The sequence below is a fragment of the Coccinella septempunctata genome, chromosome 3 (assembly GCF_907165205.1).
Source record: "Coccinella septempunctata chromosome 3, icCocSept1.1, whole genome shotgun sequence".
NCBI lineage: Eukaryota > Metazoa > Arthropoda > Insecta > Coleoptera > Coccinellidae > Coccinella > Coccinella septempunctata.
Window position 1 is genome coordinate 3,900,171 of NC_058191.1, and position 22,698 is coordinate 3,922,868.

The 22,698-nt window shown below is 35.9% G+C and overlaps 1 protein-coding gene across 2 annotated transcripts; it reads left to right on the plus strand.

The window, feature by feature from the left end:
* The first annotated feature begins 4,347 nt into the window (after nt 1-4,347).
* On the plus strand, nt 4,348-21,184 carry LOC123309732. 2 transcript variants are annotated; one of them, XM_044892965.1, is made up of 2 exons: nt 4,348-4,692; nt 20,873-21,184. In XM_044892965.1, the coding sequence occupies exons 1-2, from the start codon at nt 4,593-4,595 to the stop codon at nt 20,977-20,979; spliced, it is 207 nt and encodes a 68-aa protein (XP_044748900.1). In that variant the 5' UTR covers nt 4,348-4,592; the 3' UTR covers nt 20,980-21,184. The 2 variants fall into 2 exon arrangements, with proteins under 2 accessions (XP_044748900.1, XP_044748901.1); XM_044892966.1 differs by lacking the exon at nt 4,348-4,692 and adding an exon at nt 8,611-8,851.
* Nucleotides 21,185-22,698: the final 1,514 nt, after the last annotated feature.

The following is a 22,698-nucleotide window of genomic DNA, read 5'->3' on the forward strand; positions in this document are numbered from 1 at the left end:
AACTATTCCTATAGAAGAATAAGGGTAATGAGGTTTCTATGAAAGTTGGGGTTCTCAGAAAGCCTTGCTTATTCTATCTAACAAACGCAATTCCCCGTATGAATGACCTTCAGTCAAGTATTCAATATCAGAGATGAAGTAGGCTGATCCATTTGAAAAACTTTTTGCCGTTTTTGTATTCAGTGAAAGAAGAAGTTCAAAACAGCATATATTTCAAAAACCAAGTTCTTTTTTACGCGAAACTAATCCTCGGGATCTCAGGGAAATTTTTTCAAAATTTCATCTTCCTAAAATATGAAATGTCTTTTCTATGCCCATTTAATATTGGATCCAGGTCTTTGACAATTTCTCGTGGAAAATCGTTAATTTCTCCAGAAATATGGATAGGGAAATACTAGACAAAATAAATACTCAGATCAGGATAGGGAAGCCGAAGAGTAATAATAAATGGGGTGTCACATTTGAAATAACGATTTTTATAGTATATTTTCGCATAAGCGGCTAAGTCGCAGCATTAAAAATATTTTATTCAGCTAGATCAGAAGCATAGATCCTAGTATCCAAATTTTCGGAGCAATCCTATGATCCGTTCCTTGTACCTAAACGTTCAACAGGTTACCCACCGTGGGAAAAACTAAACAGGGTGAGTCTTTGACTCGTACAAATATTTTAATAGTAGATTCTTAAGGTCAGAAGAAACACTTTTTTCCTATAGCATTTTTTCCTATTCAGCCCTGATAAAAATATAGGTATATGTGTATAGCCATTTTAAGTTTTTATAACGAGCTGTGCCAACTCTGGAAAAACAAAATTACCTTCAGAATAACTAACTAACGGCCGTTTTCAATAACCTATCTATCCATCGAAACGGTGGATGGATAGATACTAGGGATAGACCGATCTGTCCTTTTGTGCTTGTTTACGTTTCAATATTCTATCTGCAGATAGGGATTCTTACTGGCCCCAGCGATCTATCCCTTCCTCTGAAATGAGGTTAGATAGACAACCAGAGATAGGTACTTTCATTATATATGCGCCTACCTGCGTTTGAAAAAAATTTGATGTAAACCATCGATTGAAAAAAGTATCTCCGATAGTTCAGTTTTTTGATCTGTCGAGTTCGAGCAGTAAGGGGTAGAGATAAGAGTTGGAAATTGTTATCAGGGTGCATTTCAGTGCTGTTTTCTTGACAATTGAATTGTAATTAACTTTGAAAAATGGATTATTTGAGTAACGACGACAGCGACATGGAATTATTAGAGATGATTGATGAGTTCGATGAAGAAAGTGAATCGGAAGAGACCATAATACAAAAAGTTCATGAAGCACGAGCTGCTTACATGATTATTTTGAATGATTACGAGTTCACATGTAGAATTCAACTGAGCAAAGGTGCTGTGAGTGAATTATTGGATTTAATTAATCCATATTTGAGGGCGCAATGTGGGAAAATTGAAACCGAAGAGTTGAAGGATTCGGTCAATCTTCTCCAACTCTCCTCTTTCAATTTATTGTTGGTAGCACTAATAGCTCTGCTGGTAATAACCCCATCAGCTCCTACAAATTCTACCAAACGCATGGCCTCTCTTTTAGTAATTGGTTTTGATTTAGGCTGAAAAAATCATTGCCTTCAGAACTTGAAATTAATGAAAAATGAATATCGATAACAACGGCGCTTTTATTTGAAGGTACTTACGGTTGAGGAATTCATTTTCAAGTATTGCGTGGTTGAGAATCTCAACCAACAATTATTGTGATGTATTTATTGCCGTATTCACCTTTCATTGAAAGACGTTTAAGCATAGAATCTCTATGGAAAAAAAGACATTAAGGAATTAAGCTCCTTTAATGAAACGGTGCATACGGGTATGTAGTCATACACAAACGATTAACCTTTTATACATAATCTTCAAATATTTACACTTTCTGGTTTCTAATACACTCCAATATCTCAAACGCTAGAAATGAATTAATGATGTGAGGTCTTATATAAGTGTTCTGTGGTCTGAGCTGAGTAGATCCCTATCTATCCTTGCCTTGAGATAGACAGTGGCGGCGATTGGGCGTAAGAAGTGGGGGGGCTATAAGGTGAAATCTAAAACTGAAAATGGTATTGTAAGAAATTGCTTCAAGCTAGTTTGATTTTTTTGCACCTACAAGCCTTTTAAAATTCCAAATTCGAGAAAAAACTAAATGCAATCGTAATTGCTTAATTAATTTATCAGCTGAGATTCGGTAAAAAGGAACAATAAGTAGAGTAGGAATGAACAAAAATTAAAAATATGTCTTCTCGATGGGTGTTTTTGTTTTGAAATAAAGCTAGATGTCTTGATTTCCGCCTGGCATATATTTCTACGCATCGTTCTATTCTTAGTCGATGTTTTTAGCAGCATCTTTCTCAATGGCTAGTATAGCAAAATGTGACAAGCGTTCTTGAAGCATAGAATTCCTCAAATAATTTTTGATCCGCTTCAAGACACTGAAATATCGTTCTGCAGTGGACACGGGGATAGTCAAAAACAGATGCTGAAGCTTGAACAAATTAGGGAATACATAAACTGGTTGTGGGCATTTTCTGACTCGAATTGTGAAACCAAATTTGGCACAAGATGACGATCAATTTGGTCTGAATCATGATGTTTTCTTGAAAATACATCGATTTCGGATGCTAAAGTATCATTTACCAAACCAAACGCGGAACTCACAGCAGAACACGCTTCTTTGATGCGGTCGTTACAAACTGTGTTATTTTTCATCGAAGCCGTCAGCAGTAGTTCCATGTTGCAAAGTAGAGCTAACTGGTTTTTCTCAAATCGTGATTTGATGTTCTCCCTGACCGGAGTGTATCTATCAGAGAGTAATAAAATGCTTTTAAAAAGTAGGTCTCAGGTGAATTATATTCAGGATGAACATCTCCTCCTCCTATTTTTTGTGGAAGTTTTCTTTTGCGTTGCACTGTTGGTTCTTCAAAGCAATGCTTTGCTTTAGTAAAACTTTTGGAAATCTTCTTCTCAAACCACTTAAGGACATAACTACGCTATCGGCCACCTGGACTACCTCATGAATGGATATATCATGATTCTGTATATACCTTGAAAGAATGTTAGTTTTTTCAAAAAAGTGCTTCATAGCGTTCAATACAAAAATGAACTCAAACTTGGTAATACAAGTGATCAATCCGTGAGCATCTCCACCAGTCCTTGTGTCAGAAATTATTGAAAAACTCGCAAACTTTTACATCTGCACTAATTTCTCAGTTTTTAAACCCCTTAGATATAAATGTCTTATCATAACAACCTGTTGAACCGAACAAACGACATGGGAAGCAAAAAGCTTTATCAGTACCTAGCAATTGTAATCTGTATAACACATTTTTCTAAACTTTCTTCCCTTTGTTTCTTGGTATTTATCCAGAGAAGGTTGGAAAGAACCTTTGTTAAAAAACTTTTATAAAATTGGATCTCTAGGTTCGAATTTAGGTTGATGAGGACTATTAGACGTTGTAGGCGTGCATACAGGCAATACATTCTCACTGGACCCATTAGCACTAGGTTCAGGTTCAACCAAAGATATTACACATGTGTGTGTATTCCCCAGAAAGTGAGGGGGCAACCGCCCCCCCTGGCCCCCCCTAATCGCCGCCAATGGAGATAGATAACGTCAAACCATAATTGTGAAATGCAAACCATAGATGGATAACTACAAGGATAGATAGGCAGACAAACTGCAGATAGCGATCTATCCCTTATCTTGGATAGGTTATTGAAAACGGCCGTAAATCTGTGACATTACACATGTATGGATCTCTTAAACAGAGTTGTATTCAGCCCAAGTACCCAATTTTCCAATTTCACAGATATCTACTTTTTGATTTTTGAACATCAAATTACTCGAAAACGGCGCATTATACGAGAAAATATAAAGAATAATTTTATTGTACAACACATTCAAATAATCATCGATTAATTTCATTATTATTCATTTAAACACAGAATAGGGACGTTTCAAATCCCATAGCTTACATGACGACGAATATTTTTTTGATCGCACGTTAAATCAATACATGGTACCCCTATTCCTGAACAATATGTACAAAAATGAAGTATTGAATTTCTCGATGTGTGGTAATACCATAATTCGAATTCAGACGTGAACTGTTTCAATTATTTCTTCTCATCCCTAAGTAGAAATGTTATCCAAAATCTCGAGAGATGAATGAAATCCTGTTGAGAACGATGCCGCAATCCTTTGCTCCAAATGGCAATACTTAAAATTTAATTTAAAAGGCCAATTATAACTACAAGATATCAATATATCAAGCAGAATATTTTATTGATCTTACTTAATGGGCTATAAGTACAGAAATATTTTCGAGGATTGTTTTTCCTATAAACATTCGGATACCTCATAACAGATTCGGGGAATTACCTTTTTTCGTGAAACTACCCAATTGAATTTTTATCTTCCTTTTCAGGGAATCCCCTCTGTATGGATTCAACATGACGTAGATTTAAAAGGAGGCGAATTACCGCTTTCATGATTGAAACTTGAAATAGGTATTCTGAGTGAGTGTTGATAGAAAAGAGTCAAATATGGAAAGAAGTGGTAACAGTAAATCTGAGAGCTCAAATCCAAATAACGATAAATACTGGAAAAGCAGAGGATATCAAGGAAGGCCAGACAATTGGCAAGGTAGGAGACTTTCTGAAATCGAACGTTATATTAGTTAAGAAAGATATTTTGTTGTGGAATATAATAATATAAAAAAATTAATTCAGCCAAATTCCACTATTCCAATTTGAGACTCGTCCAACGTCTAGATTGTTTCTCGCGAAATACTAAATTATCAAGACATATTCCAGACGTTATTTTCCTCAATAAAAAAAAAATAATTTTCAAAAGCATTCTTATGAATTTCAAATCCAGTCATAAGATGGGATTACTAATTAGTCGAAGTGGATAATAGTTATTTATACAACAAGTTCGAGTTAAGTGAATGTTTATTCATGAGAAGAAAGTTTAACCCCCGAGTCCTAGGGAGGTTTATTTCGCAGAATGAATAAACATTTATAACTCAAGTGTTTTATACAACATTTTATTCAATTTCGATTAGGATTCAAATGATAACAATTTCCAGAGAGTTATCTGAATCATGAAATGACATGGAAGGTATCGCTTCGATTGACTGTTGCTAGGGCATTATTCAATCCATAGCAACAGGAGCAGGATGACGTTCATCCATTCATGTTCAAGTTATTTCATTTCACTTGTGAATCAAACAAAATTTATTTTACTAACAGCCGTGTGCACCAACTTATTCAAGGCGAGATTAACGTTAATACTTGATTACTTATTTCTCTGATTTCTATAGCAGTTACTATAGCAATCACCGAATTAACGTAAATCCTGTACAATGACGGACAGACCTACTGAATGTTGTATATACAGGGTGTCTACACAAATTCGAAGGACTTAGGGAGATGATTCCTCGATGAAAACAAGCAGGGGTAGTTCCCATGAATTTTTTCAAAATCGACCTCTCTTCCAAGACGCAGCCTTTGGAAGGCGATAACGAGTTGACAATTTTTAATTTTTAACGGGTTTACGGGTTCTAAAAAACACGGAGTCATAAAACTATACCTAATACGAAGCGCTAAGTCGATGTTACTCACATAATTTTTTTTAGTTCTCATAACTTCATTATTAAGGGTTGAAAATATCAATCTTATGATTTTCCTTGAAAAATTGTTTTCGTGGGATCGATTTTCGAAAAATAAAATTCTCTTATGGTTTCCCATTCAATTCTGGAGAAAAAAGTCCGCTGCAAAATTTCGATTTAGTCGATAATTTTCTCGGAATAAATAACAACTTACAAGCAGTTCTGATCACTGTTCATTCCATTTCATCGTATAAAACACATGTTGTTATTTTCAACCCCTAATAATAAACTTATGAGATCTAACAAAATTGTGTGAGTAACATCTACTTAGAGCTTCATATTATGTATAGTTTTATGACTCAGTGTTTTTCAGAAACCGTAAAAAAATTAAAAACTGCCAACTCGATATCGCCTTCCAAAGGCTCTATCTTGGAAGGGAGGTCGATTTCGAAAAAAATTTATGGGAACTACCCCCGCTTATTTTTATCGAGGAAGCATCTCCCTAAGTCCTTCGCATTGGTTTACAGACACCCTGTATATACTCACCGGAAAAAAACGGCCACCTAAAATTTTGCTGGAGTTTGTTGTCCAAAAACTTTCGTCATTTTTAATCGATTTCAATTGTTCTACGCCAAACTGTAGATAAATGATCTGGTATTGAAACAAACTCCAGAAAAACTTTCCAAAAATGTTGATAGCTTATTTATACAGGGTGAAAAAAACATGTATTTTTAATCCAATTTCTTGACACCCTCCGGAATATTTCGAGAAATTTGTAGAGTTTACGCTCATTTTATTGAAAAGAGCATCCTTTTCACAATCTTTCAGTTTTTATTTCAACTTGATATCTTGATTTTTTTTTGAAGATACACCCATTCAAATAAAAGCAAAACGCAGCTCGTCGAGTGTTTCGGGTAGTATAGAACGACGACTAATTTTTCTTTGAATTTCATCCCAGACATGTTCGATCGGATTCAGATCCGGGCTACATGCAGGCCATTCTAATCGTTGGATATCAACCTCACCCAAATATTGCTTAAGAATATTTGCTACAGATATGCGGTTTTGCATTGTCGTGAAGTCATCTCAACAAATGGTGCATAAGGAATAACAGTTTCTTGTAGAACATCTTTATGTAACATCGAGCCTCATTTCCAATAAATAATAATCCGGTACTCGTTGCTTTTGATAAACCGGCCCATACCATAACAGAACCTCCTTGACATACGACTCGTTCAGATATACTACTGCAGTCAGCAAACCTCTCATTGCTTTTATTTGAATACATGTATCTTCAAAAAAAACTAAGATATTGAGGTGAAATAAAAACTGAAAAATGGCGAAGAGTTGTAATAAACTGAACGTAAACTCTACAAATTTCCAGAACTGTTCTACAGGGTGTCAAGAAATTGGACTACAATTACATGTTTTTTTTTCACCCTGTATAAATGAGCTATCATAATTTTTGGCAATTTATCTGTAAATCATGAACTGAATATGATTCGTATTTGAAATTATAAAGTTGTTTTAGTCTCACCCCATATTAGAATTGAGAAAGTTCTCAGATACCTTTATCAAAAAATATAATTATACAACATACACCTATATCTTTTAAAACAGATTAATACATCTGCATCAGAACATTATTTTCACTCATCGAGTTTTCATTAAAATCGAGATTGAATGTCCTTTCACTATTTGTCTATCTGGACTAGAAGCACGAGAAACAACTAACATCGAACAATTTGAATTTAAGACAGCCTGTACTTCTCAATCTTTGAAACGTTATGCGAATGAATTATTTTTCTGTATAAATCTAACTTTTATGTACTGAAAATGATGAACCACTTTGAAAAACTTGTTAGGATGTATACAGGGTGAGTCTTTGAATCGTACAAATATTCTATCAGTTGATTCTTGAGATTAAAAAAAAACTTTTTTCTTATACCATTTTTCCAATTCGGCCCTGATAAAAAGATATAGACATTTTAAATTTTCATAATGAGCTGTTACACCCCTGGAAAAACAAAATTACCTTCAGAATGACCACATAAATCTGTGATCCTACACATCTATCGATCGTTTGAACAGAGTTGTATTCAGCCAAAGTAACCAATTTTCCAAATTTCACACATACTTTTTAATTAACAGTAAAAAGTGTTTCTTTTGACCTGAGGAATCTACTTATAAAATATTTGTACGTGTTAAAGACTCACCTTGTATATAGACATCATGTATGAAATTAGTCATTACAAAAAGCCAAAATCACGGTATTTGGGACATCCTGTGAAAGAAAATCCACTTCATTCTTAATTGATTATTGTGACTCGTAATGATAAGCCAACATAAAAATCTCGTAGTTTTTCATTTTTAAGGATGTGAAGACATCATGACTAAACTATGAAATAAATGATAAATCAATCTCTATTTTGAAAATAACATCTTATTCGAGGGTATAGACTCTTTCACATGAAGCATTCTATTTCCGACATTAAATCTCAGATTTTTCGATCAACCAAATAAAAAAATAAATTTCAGTTCCCAATTAAATGCTATATGAAGAAGGATAATGGGAAGTAGGACAGCCAATGAAATGCAACTTCTTAATTCAGCGACGTTTCGTCCATATATTTGGACTTCTTCACACCTAGAATACAATGTATCATTACAGAATCTTTGAAAATCTTATAGTGGTGACTCACCCTTAGTTAATTGTTGTGGCCTGTGGGCCAATGGTATAAACAGTGTATAAATAAAATAGGGTCCGATATTAACAATTAAAATAATAAATTAGAACGGACATCACATAAATACAACAAATACAAACTAGGAATTCACATCAAATGGAAATTTCACCTTATCAACAGATGTATTGTATGACAACGTAATAACTATACAGGTTGCAATGCAAACAAAGTATTCACGTTTATGTTATTCTCTCTGTTATTAAATGATATATTTTTAATCAATAAAGTTATCACCACAGAGTGAATGCTCCGCCCATTTAAAGTTATGGCTGCCTAATGCGATAAATATAGGATAAGTAGGATTATCTAAAATGGGTTTCAATCAAAGTGCAGATTTTGGTGTGCCCATCCGTCATGGAAAATCAAAATTCGAATCATACAAATCCAAACAATAACTCTTACTGGAAAATTCGTGGATATCCACAGAAACCAGAAAATTGGCAAGGTGGGTGTATCAAAAGCTCAGATCAAATTTGATATTAATTGTTCAATTCACTCGAAAAGCAACGAGTTTTTTTTATTATTAGACTGGGAGAAGTGAAGACATAGGTACTTATATCGCCTGGTAGTTACATACAATGATTTATTATATAACTAGTAGATGGAGTCCCCATCTCATCTGAATTTGGTATAAAACACGTGTACCAAAATGCTTATTCTTGATATTTAAACTTAATTATTCAATCAATATGCTGCTAAGATCTGGATTCTTTTGATTGCTTATATTGAAACCGAATTGTTCTGTTTTTGATTTGTAAATAAAAGAAGGATAACCATAATGAAAGTTTGAATGATTAAAAATTACAAAGGTCTAATGAACTCATAATGATGAAAATAACACTCAGCAATTGTCACTCAGAACTTTTCAATATTTTTGTAGCTGGAAATCCATGTGGCGCAAGGTATACTATTTGTTTGTCTTATCCAAAAAATTCACGAAGGCGTAGAAAGGCCCGACTTATAAGTCGGGATCTCGAGATATAAGTCGGGATTATAACCTATAACTTTCGAATTCAACGCAGTTCGTCATTGCTTCGAGGTTATGTAAATTACAAAACATGCTAAAAGTTGGGCAATATGTCACATTTTTGATTATATCGATCCGAAAAGGAACCAGAAAAAAATCGTTGGGAATTATTTGTCAGAACACGAAAGGCGTTTTTTTTTTGTAATTTGAAGTAAATTACACTTCATAAGTTTGAAATAATATCATTCTGAAAAAACCATGACGATTACATTTTCTAAAGATTCAAATAGACCAAGAATACGAATACCATGTTTGTTTCAACTAATGATTTTCACGTTATTGAGCGCAATTTGATTTTCGATCCCAATCCTACCAAAAACTGTGCTGAAATCTGTTCATGATAAAACTCAAATATTGAGGAAAAAAATTTGAGGGTGTATTTGGCTATTTCCATCATTGTTGATCCTCCTCTCTCCAAATAAATGCATCCAAGGCGGTGGACCTCAGCCATCCATGGCCTGCCATATTCACAGATCTGAATAAAACAGATTTGTTTTTAAGGAAGAATCAGAAATCCCTAGTTTACCATTATAATTTATTGTAGTTTTTGTTATGAATGATTTCCAAGTTTTTCTTGTATTTATTATTACGTATAGAGATAACAATTTAGTGATGGTTGATAGATAAAAAAAAAGGTTGAATCGAATCAATATTCAAAAAAACCCTGTATTAATCTAAAAGAGAATGGTTTGAAATAATTCTTCTCCGAATGATGAGAGACTGAAGAACTTTTTCAATTAATTACAGAAAAATTCCTGAGTACGGCTGACAAATGCTTGCCGAAACTTTGTAGTCAATATTCCCAATCTGATAACTGATGAAAATAGCCAAATAGATAATACGATATATAAAGGACCCCGCACACTTACTTAGGAAAAGCGGGACAAGTGAATTTTCCTCATTTTTACATATTATATTTATATCAACCTTAAGAACAATATCAGATTTTCACGAATGTCACCCCGTCGTTATTTTTATCGAAATATGTCGAAAAACCGTCAAAAATGATTGTAAAAACAAGTTTTATTGACACTAAAATTCAAGTTTTTTTCTCATAAAAAAACAACTAAATAGAAAAAAAAGAGACAGGGTGACATCAAGACGTCCTTTAACTTCAATTTGAAAAAAAAATCAGGGCTTCCCGTAAGAAATTGAAAGCGTAAATTAGGAACTAGTGAATGCCGTTTTTGAATGGAGATCCTTGAGGTATTACTTCCCCTTAAGCTAAGGAAATCCAATACTGTTAAACTCCAAACAAAGTCACCAATTCCTTGTTGAAATTCCAATACAAAATATCTGTATATACAGATTCTTACAACAGAACAGTACATACTGGAAATAAGTTCTCCTTCGGAAAAAATAACTAAATCAATTGCAGTTTGATTAAAATTACATGACTCATTATGCGATTTCATGAGTTATATTTCTTCAATTTCCCAAAAGAATCGTTAGATTTAAGTCTGTCTTATTCCTTAGCCCTCCTACGCCTTCGTAAAAATATTATTATTCTGATAGAACTCTCCAAAACCTATAAAAATTATAGTCAATTCGAAACTTTTGGCTGAATTCATTCATTTTGGTTCGTTAGATGCAGAATACGTTTATTCCAGAATTCGTAATCGACAAGCCAAAAAATCACACAACATATTATTTACCCCATACGTATGCCCTTGCTTATGCACATGGTTATCCGAATTCTACACAAAAATATAATATGAAGTGTAAACCTCAATACATTGATCTCAATTGTTGTTTGTTGTGGTAAATTCAGGGAAGAAATATTCTACTAGAACTAGATAAGATTATTTACCGAATATTACCATCGGTCTTGTTCTGCGAATCGGAGAGAATATAAAAAATTGGGACAGCATAGGAATTGAATTCCAGGTTTCTCAGAATACCATTTTCAGCTGCTTAATCCACAATGGTTGTTTCCTGGTTTGATTTTATCAGGCATTCATCAAAAGTCACTTGAAGTAGGCTATGAAATCTTCATAGACATATGAACGTATTGCTTAGCTTTTATACAGGGTGTCCCAAAACTAGTGAATCAAACGTCACACCACGATAGAGTAGACCAAATACTACTATTGAATGACACCAATATTAGTTCAGCGAAAATGTACCGTTTCCGAAATAATCAGAATTTTATGAAAATACCTAAAGTTGCCGATTTTCGAACTATTTTTTTCACTCACAGGCCTAGTTTGTGACAAAGGATAGCGATTTCAAATCATATTAATCCTAGATTATTCTTTTATGACACCTAATTAAAATTATTCTAAGTAGTTAATCGAAAACCCAAGTAAATGTAAATTGAAACGATTGTTTTTTCTGCATGATTTTTATTACTCAGAATAAACCCCCTCTATAGGGGTGATAATATGGGCGAAAAACGCTGTCCTTAATCACAAATTGGTCATATGATTAGAAAAATAGACCGAAAAGCGATTTCAGGTTAGGTTTTTTTTTTTGAAACGGTACATTTTCGCTGAACTAATGTTGGTGTCATTCGATAGTATTTGATCTACTCTTCCGTGCTGTGACGTTTGATTCGCTAGTTTTGGGATACCCTGTATAAGCACCGAGTTGTACGAATTTCATAGTTTAGCAAGTAATTTCAGGTCAAGGAAATCAAAACAAGCTCAAAAATTGTTTTTTACGACGTACAAACCACATGCGATTCAGAACAATACTCTTCAAGAATCGCAACAACTATTTGTAATTTAATAATCGATTTTTAATCCAATTCAATTGGATTAGAAGCAGAACTCAAAATAATTATGAAAAGTTGTTGGATATCTTGAATAAAGTTATAATAATGAGATTGTTTTCCATACCTCGGGTAAAACCTTGAAAATTTTCAACAAATTTGAAGTTGTGACTAGATTTGAGACAAGTCTAAAAAAATAAAAAAATCAATCACTATTTGCATCAAAATTATTTCCCAGAATTGAAAACAATTCCTTATCAGACAGACTGCGCTCAAATTTTGCAGGAATATTCGAAATATCATTTCACAGCCAATTATTAACTATTTTTCAACTCAATCAGTTCTTCATTTTTAAAAACATTAAAAAAATTTCAATGCTCCGATCATGGTCATCAGACAGCGAAAAAATAATTCACCGAAGTTCAAAAATAATGGAAATTCACGATGACAAATTCCTTCTGAAATTTGCATTTTGAGTAATCTCTTTTTTAGTTTCAATCGATTCAAATAACAACCACATCCCGTTGGATATCCATTAGATAACTGACAAATTTTAAGCAGCATTTGTCCAAATAACGAAACCAACTTAATTCTCGAAGAAGAATTAAAGTTCGATATATAAGTAACTCTGTAGTAGCATTAAATTTGAGAATTAAATATTTAATCTTCAGTTCTTGAAGATTGCATGTTTGTCTAAGAATGATCTTCGCACTTTGCACTGATATTTATGAAGGGTCAGATAATTTTTTCTGGGAGAATACAGAGATCGTTTATATTTGAAAAAAAACAATACCTACTAATTATCATTTCAGACCTTTTCATCATAGTTATAACTGGTAAAAAATTATTTAAATTGTTTCATGGAGTTTTCGGTCGATTTAGATCTTAAAAATTATCCTTCTTGTTTCTTGTCACCTAGGTATATGTGTCATATAGGTGCAAAATTTTCCACTTTAAGATATGAGTCATTTTGAGTTTCTTTCGTACCTGGTTATGGTTGTTCTGAATATATAGATGTTCCAGTGCAGCAAATCCCCACTTTCAGTTTTGTTTTCTGACCGTCGTCGATGTTTCTAATGAAGTCATCCTTCTGGTAGTGCTTACTGAATTATTTTCGGAAACTTTCAATTTTTTTTCGCACCCACTACGATACTTTCCATACTTTGTACACAAATTATATATAATTTTCACAATAACGAACGTGAAAAACAAACAAACACTTCATTCTCATAACATTCGAAGGATTCATGCGTAGGTAATGAACTCAACTTAAACTAACTAAACAGAAAACGGGGATTCCCCTAGCGTCAGTCAAAGATATGCATAGCAACGTTATATCGATATGAAAACATGGATGTAATATATCGATATGATAAACTGCTGTTCGCAGTTATTCATAATCGTGCACTGTGAATTTTTTCTTTACATAGGTGCAAAGTACTTTGTCATTTAGCTGAATATTTACCCGTAGGTACATATGGCGTCTGTCGTATACATCGTTCGTATGGCATTTTATTTTTTTATATTCACACAATTATTCTAGTTATTGCTCTCCATAAAAGTTATTTTTATCCTAAAATAAATTTTTCTCATTTGCTCTTCAATTTCTGATTTTCTGACGTGAAATATGAGCGGTCCTATGGGGGAAGGTAGAAGGTGTAATTACCCCCCTTTCCAAGGCACTTGTCCATTTCATATTTTCTATTTTATTCATAAATAAGGTTAAGTCTTTGAAATATTTCAGTAGTAGATTCTTGAAGTCAAAGAAACACTTTTTTTCCTTTACCATTTTTAGCGAATCGGTTCGGTTTAAAAGATACACTCTTTTGAAAACCATAAAAAACAAACGGTTTTACCGAATGAAATGAATTTCAGAATATAGACTCTCATTTATTTCATGAATCTTTTTAGAACACAAGATATCACTCACATCTTCCAGTCTTCTCATTATGGTGCCGTAAAAATACCAAAAATTCAAAGAACCCAACTCTAGAAAGTGAGTTGGACGCTATGTAAAAACAAAAGTTTTCGACATATTTTCTCGTAAAATGCGCCATTTTACGAGAAAATTTGGGTACTTCAGCTGAATGTTAGTTTGTCTATTTGTTTTTTTTTGCACAAATCTGGAACCAGGAGCCCGATTTTGATGAGAATTGATCAGATCAGGCTTTCGTGCATTATTCATTCCTATAAGGGTGTCCCAAAACTAGTAAATCAAACGTCACATCACGATAGAATAGGCCAAACATTGTCGAATGACACCAACATTACTTCAGCGAAAATAGACCATTTTCAAAATAATTTGAATTTTATGAAAATACCTAAAATTTACGGATTTTCGAACTTTCTTTTTCAATTACAGGTTACAGGGCCAGTTTGTTATTGAGGATAGCGATATTTTTGCTCATATTGATGCTAGATTATTGTATTATCAACTCTAACTAAAATTATTCTTAGTACGGTAGATTCGGGTGACTTGGGACAGTCCTGTAACTTGGGACAATTAACCCCCTTGCAGATTTCTTTGTTTCTTACCATTTATGAGTGAAGAGGCAAACTTATAAGATTTTGTAACGTCTTTTCGGTTAGTTTAACAATTAATTCCTGTTAAGTTTGCCGTGACCAGAGCGTCTGAATTGCAGTGCCGCCGTCAGGACCGGCAAACAGGGCACCCTGCCGGGGCGGCACATTCTGAGGGCGGCAAATCAGTTGAATACGATACCAACTTTTAATACAAAATTTTTTTTTTCAAAATCGAATAGAGGAATATTATTATAAGAGTGAAATCGAAAAGGCGGCTTTTTGCGCTTGGTCGCCAAACAATTCACATATGTTCTCAAAGTACCGAATAAAAATGCATTTCAAAGAGAAACAAGGGGAATACCGCCAGATGGAAAACGATCAAAGATACTGCATTCTACTCATATACAAGGTGTACCAAGTTCGAGGGCCTTTTAGTTTCTGGAGAACTGGACTTCTTAAATTCGGAAAATTTGGATCATGATATTGTTCGACATAATCAACTGTGCTGAAATAGAAGCTAAAATATTCTTGAAGCCTAAGCACTTTCAGTTATACAGGGAATGAACATAAATTTTTCCAAAAAAAATGTTTTCACATTTCCTTTCCTGATAGGCTTTGAACAGAAATATATTCGAAATTAAATATTTTATCAGATCAGAAACGAAAAAATTGAAAAAAAAATTTTTGGAAAAATTTATTTCCAATCCCTGTATAACTGAAAGTGCTCACGCTTCAAGAATATTTCAGCTCAGTAGATAATGTCGAACAATATCATAATCCCAATTTTCATATTACAAATAGGTCCATTTCTCCAGAAACGTCTAATAGGCCCTCGAACTTGGTACACCCTGTATAACTATCAAAGTCAGCCTGTAAATAACTCCACCGCAGAGGCACAGACCGCACTGTCCCTTTTTTCGAGTTATTGCTCTCTAGTCAGTCGGTTTCTTTGATAAACCTCACGGACTGTATAGTTTTTATGACGGTTTCAAAGACAATTCAGAAATAATTTTTATATTCTGTTTGCTAATCTGAATTCGAAATGTTCATTTCTGGGAGGGATTCAAAATACTTGAGAAGCAAGAATACCTATCAACCCTTTACAATATCGTAATTTTACGAATTGAGACTGTTGTCGATTTTCATATATCTCTTTATCTGTGGAGTTTAGAATTTCAAATTTTCAAAAGTTTCACTGTATGTATTTTACTGTATGATATCGGCGCCGGCGTAGTTAGTAGATATATTGTATATTTTTTCTTGTCGTTTTTTTAATTAGAGAGTTATGTATTTGAATTCAATATAGTCACAGCAAGGTGGCAAAATATCATTTTGCGGGGGCGGCGAAATTTTATTTTGCCGGGGCTGCAAAATGACTGGCGGCGGCCCTGCTGAATTGACAGGAATTGAGAGTAAAAGCGAGTTTTTTTATGGCCCTTATACTTTCTAGTGTCCTCCTGTACATGTGTTTCACTTAGTGCATGTGTAATTTTTTTTCTGGATACGTGGGATATTGGGATATAAGATATGTCATGAAACAAGGTTGTTTACAAATCAAACGGCAACACGCTCTCACCCCTCTATAGGGGTGATAATACAAAAGCTGAGGTACAGTTTGAAAATAAATTCCAATAATACTCGTAAATACAACGTTATCGCGGATCTCACAGCTGTTGGCGATAATTCCATCTGCATATGCGGTGTATGATTTCATTATCTCAGGAGTTGAAATCCTCATGTGATTTGAATACATAAATTTTCTGTTCACCTTTTAAATCTGAATCCGTCCTTTTTCTTCCATTCAACCGTGGCCTTCCTTGTCTCTGTCTGAAGTCTTCCTTACGGGTCCAAGGAAGTGAAGAGTCTTTCCCTTTCCCTTTGTTGTCAATTCAATTTGATATTTGTCACAGAAATTTTTGAAAAAAATGCCGCGCAATTGTGCCTGTTGCAAAAAATCTATTTCAAGCTCACACCTTGCTATTCCTTGCAACGCTTGCAATAAGCCATTTCATGCTGATTGCGTAGATCTCACCTCTGGGGAAGTCGACTTTCTTCGAGAAAGAGGTGAGGTTTGGACATGTCCGGCCTGCTTGTCTAGGGAGCGCAGACTGAGGAGTAATTCTGCTGGAACCCATCCAGTCTCCTCTCCGACCAATCCTGAATCGTTATCTTTGTCTTCGGCCACGGATAGTTCTCCACTCACCTTAGAACATTTCCATCAGATGATGAGCCGTATTGGTGAGGTTGCTGCTAGCGTACATCGCATGGAGGGGCGTCAGAATGAGATCCTCACGCAGCTTGCCTCTTGCTCAAAATCTATTAATGAACATACAGAATTGCTTTCGAATCATCAACAGTGTCTTTCAGCTCTTCGGTCCGATGTCTCGGTTCTGCAGGGGTCTCAGGGTGGGCTGCGGGGGGATCTCCAATCTACATCTGAGAGGATACTTTCTCTGGAGTCCCGGTTGAGTCTTGCCCCATCTGCTGCATCTGTGGATGTTCCTGAGATTGTCGATCGCATAGAAAAATCGCACAACATTTTGCTGCTCAATCTAACAGAGAGCACGGAGGATGAGAGAAACGTTAAAGCCGTTATAGATCACGTACATCCGGCTGCTAGTGAATTCATGACACAGTTCAAACGTATACCAGGCAAGATTTCTGATAAACCAAGGTGGTTGAAGGTTTCTTTTTCTAATAGTGAGACTGTCAGGAGGATTCTCCGTAATAAAAAATCCCTGCATGGCAGCGCGCAGTTTCGTGAGGTGATTGTTCGGAGTGACATGACGAGGAAGCAGTTGGATGAACTGGATGAGGTCCGAAAAGATCTGAGGAGCAGAAGTGAGCGGGGGGAGGAGCATTTGACTATAAGATATCTTAAAGGAAAGCCGACTATTGTCACGGATGAAAAATCCAAGAAATTATCTTCTTCAAAAAACCGCCCACGCTAACCACTTGGCCTGTAATCTACACCAATGCTCAATCTTTGCTGTCCAAGTTTAGTGAACTTCTGTCCATTGTTCACACCCACAAACCCTCGATTTTATTGATAACGGAGACTTGGCTACATTCCTCAGTTACCGATTCTATTTGTCACATTCCTGGTTACACCATTTTTCGTCAGGATAGTGTTCGTACAGTTGGATATGGCGGAGTATGTGTCTATCTGAACAACTCTATTGTCAACGCATTCAAAATTTCCACTTTCCATAAAGACTGGTCAGGTGTTGACAATCTCTTCATTGACATCTCCAATTCCAACATTTCCTTTACGCTGGCATGCATTTATAGGCCTAGACCAAGTACGAGTGACATGGCACTCGTTGAGTTTCTGAGAGAAATTTCTATCTCACGTCGTAATATTTTGATAGCTGGTGACTTCAACTGCCCTGATATTAGGTGGCCAATGACCACGCTCCCACCTTCTGGTTCACCGTCTTTTCCTTTTGCTGAATTACTGTTGAATTCAGGACTTCAACAAGTGATTTTTCAACCAACTAGATATAGACAGGGTCAAGTACCTTCTACTTTAGATCTTTTCATTACTTCTGATCCTGATCTTTTATCTGATATACAATACCTGCCTCCTCTCGGTAAATCTGACCATGTTCTGCTGATGACGCAATTGCAATTTTATAACGACATACTTTCAAGCTTGCAGGACAAAACATACAAGAAAATAAACTACGAACAGGTTTCTGCAGATCTACTAAATGTAGATTGGTCTGATACTTTTCAGGATTGCAGTGGTATGGATGATATGTGGACCCAGTTTCTGAGAATCGTGGATAGTGTGGTTGCTAATAATACAAACTGGATCACTTCCGAGCATAACCCATTGAAGCCTTGGATCGGCGGGGATATTGTTAGGGCCTTGAAGATCAAACGGGGTCTATGGCAGCGTTTTATTCGAGGTGGCAGCATAGCAGATTATCAGAATCATCGACGTTACTCCAATTACGTATCTTCTTTAATTTCATCCTCCAAAAAACAGTTCGAGCATAACCTTGCTAAACCCAGCAATAGAAAAAGATTTTTCAAGTATGTGCGTAGCAATCTCAATGGCAAGATCTCTATCCCGGTAGTTCGTGATGGCTCCGGCAATCTTTGTTCAAGTACACTCGAGTCTGCTAATGTTCTTGCTGATTCATTTGTTTCCCACTTCTCGCTGTCCTTTCGACTTGGACGATGTAATCTTTTCTGAAGAACTTGTGGAAAGTCATTTATCGGATCTGGATGTTTCCTCTGCTCCAGGTGCCGATGGGATCACACCGCTTTTACTTTCTCGTTGTTCCAAGAGTTTCGCAAAGCCTCTATGCCTTCTTTTCGAGCGATCTTTCCAAACTTCTACATTACCATCTGACTGGCGATCAGCAATTGTAACTCCGATACACAAGGGTGGAGATAAGACCTTGCCCACCAATTATCGGCCCATAAGTTTGGTCTCAACAGTCGCCAAGGTATTCGAGCGTATATTGGCAGATCAAATTTTGGAGTTTGCTGATTCTAACCACTTAATCCCAAAAGAACAACACGGTTTCGTTCCAGGTCGATCAACCCTCACTAATCTCCTTTCTGCAGTAAACGATTGGAGTCCAGCGCTCGACAAGGGAATTCCAATAGATGTCATATATCTAGACTTTTCGAAAGCTTTCGACCGTGTACCTCACAAACAATTGCTCAAAAAATTAGAACACCTTGGAATACGTGGCCGCTTGTTACTCTGGATAAAATCTTTTTTAAGTCAAAGGACTTTTGAGGTTAGGGTTGGCAGAGATTTCTCATCGACGGCGGCGGATGTGCTAAGTGGTGTGCCGCAGGGATCGGTTCTTGGACCTATCCTTTTTCTACTCTATACGGCCGACTTTCCTGGTTTTATTGGATCCAAGTGCCTGTTGTATGCCGATGACACTAAAATATACGGAGTACCGTCATTAAATACCAATCAGCTGCAGCTCGATCTCGACGCTATCGTTCAGTGGACGAGGGACTGGTTGTTGCCACTCAACATTGACAAGTGTTCTGTCTTGCACATGGGAAGGGGAAACCCTCATATACCGTACACACTTGCTGGAAGGACTCTCAACGTAGTTGAGATGCAGAGAGACTTAGGGCTGATTGTCACTCCTAATCTGGACTGGTCACAGCATATCTCATCTGTCTGTGCTAAAGCTAAAAGAATAACTTACATGCTTCAAAGATCTTTCAGTTCCTGCAGCATCCAGACAATGAAATTGTTATACGAAAGCTACGTGAGACCAGTTCTAGAATACGCCGGTCCTGCTTGGTGGGTGACTCTTCAGAGTGATAGGAGTCTACTTGAGTCGGTCCAGAGGTGGTGCACTAGGATTCCATTTTCTGCCCACAGTCGACCGGACTATGCTGCCAGGCTGCGAATTTTTGGCTTGGGATCGTTTGAGGATCGTCGTGCGAGAGGCGACTTGATAGTGACTTACCGTGCCATTAATAATAAATTCGGAGTCGATCTGCGTCATCTGTACAGGTTCAATAGAGGTAATCTACGAGGACATCCTCATAAGCTGGCCAAGGAACCTTTTAGGACTACTGTACGTCAAAACTTTCTGTCGAACAGGGTCTTCGATCAGTGGAATGGTTTGCCCAGATCGGTGGTTGAGTCCAGCAGTGTAAACAACTTCAAAAACCGCTACGATCGTTGGAAGCTTTGTGGGAGTAATTTGTTGTGTTCTTTTTTTTTATGGCTTTATTGGTGGAATATTGCTTTTTTCTTTTTTTTTTTTAGCTAGTGAGTTTATAGGTTTTTACCTCTACTCTTCAACAATAAATAATAATAATAATAATAATAATATGGGCGAAAAACGCTATCGTTAATCACATACTGGCCATGTGATTAAAAAAAATTCGAAAATCGGCAATTTTTTTGGAAACGGTACCTACATTTTTGCTGAACTTATGATGGTGCCATTCGGCAGTATTTGGTCTACTCTATCGTGGTGTGACGTTTGATTCACTAGTTTCGGTACACTCTGTATATGATTTTCTCGAAATTCAATCAATCGGTTTTGTATACGTATGTGGCTTGCACCCGTGAGAAAAACACGAAGAAGAAACTACTAATTTGCTTTGAAGTTTGTCTTCATTTACTGGAAATTCATCAATTTGTGATAGTAGAATTCGGATGGTCAGTCCGAAAAAAGAAATAATAAATTTTTTTGTTTTTGCAGATCTCTCCAAGAAAACAACACTTTCCAAAGAATCACAAGATAACAGGTCCAGACAGATGAACCCTAACAATGATGCCTACTATAAATCGAGACAGGGAAAATATTAGTTATTCCTCCACGGAACAATCGATCAACAATTTAGACTTACTACTTTTTATAATTATTATAATATTATTTTTAGATGTAGAAAACACATTTTTTTAAATATTTTTCCTCAAGATTTCTTCAGCTATGACTAAAGTATTATTCAAAAAGCATACATAAACCACAAAACCTCTATAACGTTTATTGTTAAACATGTATCTTTGACGTGAAGCGAGTTTGATTATGCCTGCATACCGCGATGTTAGGACACACGTGGCAATGGACGTTACGGAACTCAAGACCTTACTAGTTATAAGTACCCATTGGTTCATTATCATGTGACCTAATATACCGATTACGCCGGATATGCATTACCCATTGACATAGATATTGGACTGAGCAATACCTGCATGAATGTGCGGAAAGAGAGGAACCTATGACGCTGCCAATACTTGCGCCTCTTTTCTATGAACATAGACGTGAGTATGGACCAATCAAAATTCTAGAAGAAGACAACATCTAGCCGCATTGTCGGCAGTCTCTTTCACATTTTTCTGCCATTGTTACTGTAGACCCGAATATAGGGAAAGCTCAGTAAATTCTCTATGTCTATGGCATAACCGAACTCGTTTGTAAACCTTCCTTTGTAAACAATTGATATATCAAACGACTTATAAGGAGTATACATGTATACTGCAACACCCAGAAGCAGGTCGAGCATTATCTTGCTGAAATATTGGATTAACGAGCCGGTTAAGGTAAGGGAGAACATGGGGCTCCACTATTTCTTGCAGGTAACGAGGCGCTGTCATGTTACCCCGAATAAAGACTAAATTTGACCTACTTGCATGTGTAATAGCACCCCATACCATAACGCCTACTGTCCGGTGTACATGACCCTCAACATCAAAATGAGGTTCACGTCTTTTTTCTCAACGTCGTCTTACCCTTCTTCGGCCATCATGTGCATCCAAAGAGAATTGATATGAGGGACCTGATGCCATCCATATTCCATTGTTGTCGTTCTCTGCACCACTGTAATCGTTGCCGGCGATACTCAACCGTAAGAGGAAACAAAGAATGCAATCCAAAAGACATTATACGACGGTAAACCTATCGAACAGTTACAGGATGGCCTTGTCCTCCTAACGACTCATCAGCTAAAGATCGAGTTGTCGTAAATCGGTCTCTAATTGCCACAAGCCTTAGACACCGATCTTGAACTCCATTTGCGCCCATTCGACGTTCAGTGCCTACTCTTCTTCAATTTTGGGCATTATCGAACCATGCTTGACAACATCTCATAATGGTAGTTGGACCAATTGACCAATAATTCGACCCCTTTCAAATTCACTTAGCTGGGGATAAATTCCGAGTACACGTGCTCTAGACATTTTAACAACAACTAAACATCGACTTTGTATCTCCTCAAACAGCTGGTTTGTAGTAAAATTCAATAAATTTGCAAAAAACTACTACAATATTTATGTAACAAAAAATGTTCATATAAAAAAACCTTCACGATTTTTTTCTCCAAATTTCAATCATTTACTCCTTGCTAAAAAATTAAAATTTAAACAGCTCATTCTTGGAGTTGCAGTTTCTTTGTCAGTTAGAAGGTATATTTCAATGGACGTAAATTGATGAGCATACTGCCCAATATACAAGAAGTAGAAATCGAATTACAATGCAAACTTGAACTTCGATTGGCCTTGTCAGATTCAAAGTATTCTACAGGGTTA

Excerpts from the sequence above, each read along its gene's own strand:
- LOC123309732 (XM_044892965.1), top strand. The coding sequence starts at position 4,593 with ATGGAAAGAAGTGGTAACAGTAAATCTGAGAGCTCAAATCCAAATAAC. Across the intron at positions 4,693-20,872 it reads AAGGCCAGACAATTGGCAAG|ATCTCTCCAAGAAAACAACA; the intron begins GTAGGAGACTTT and ends TTGTTTTTGCAG.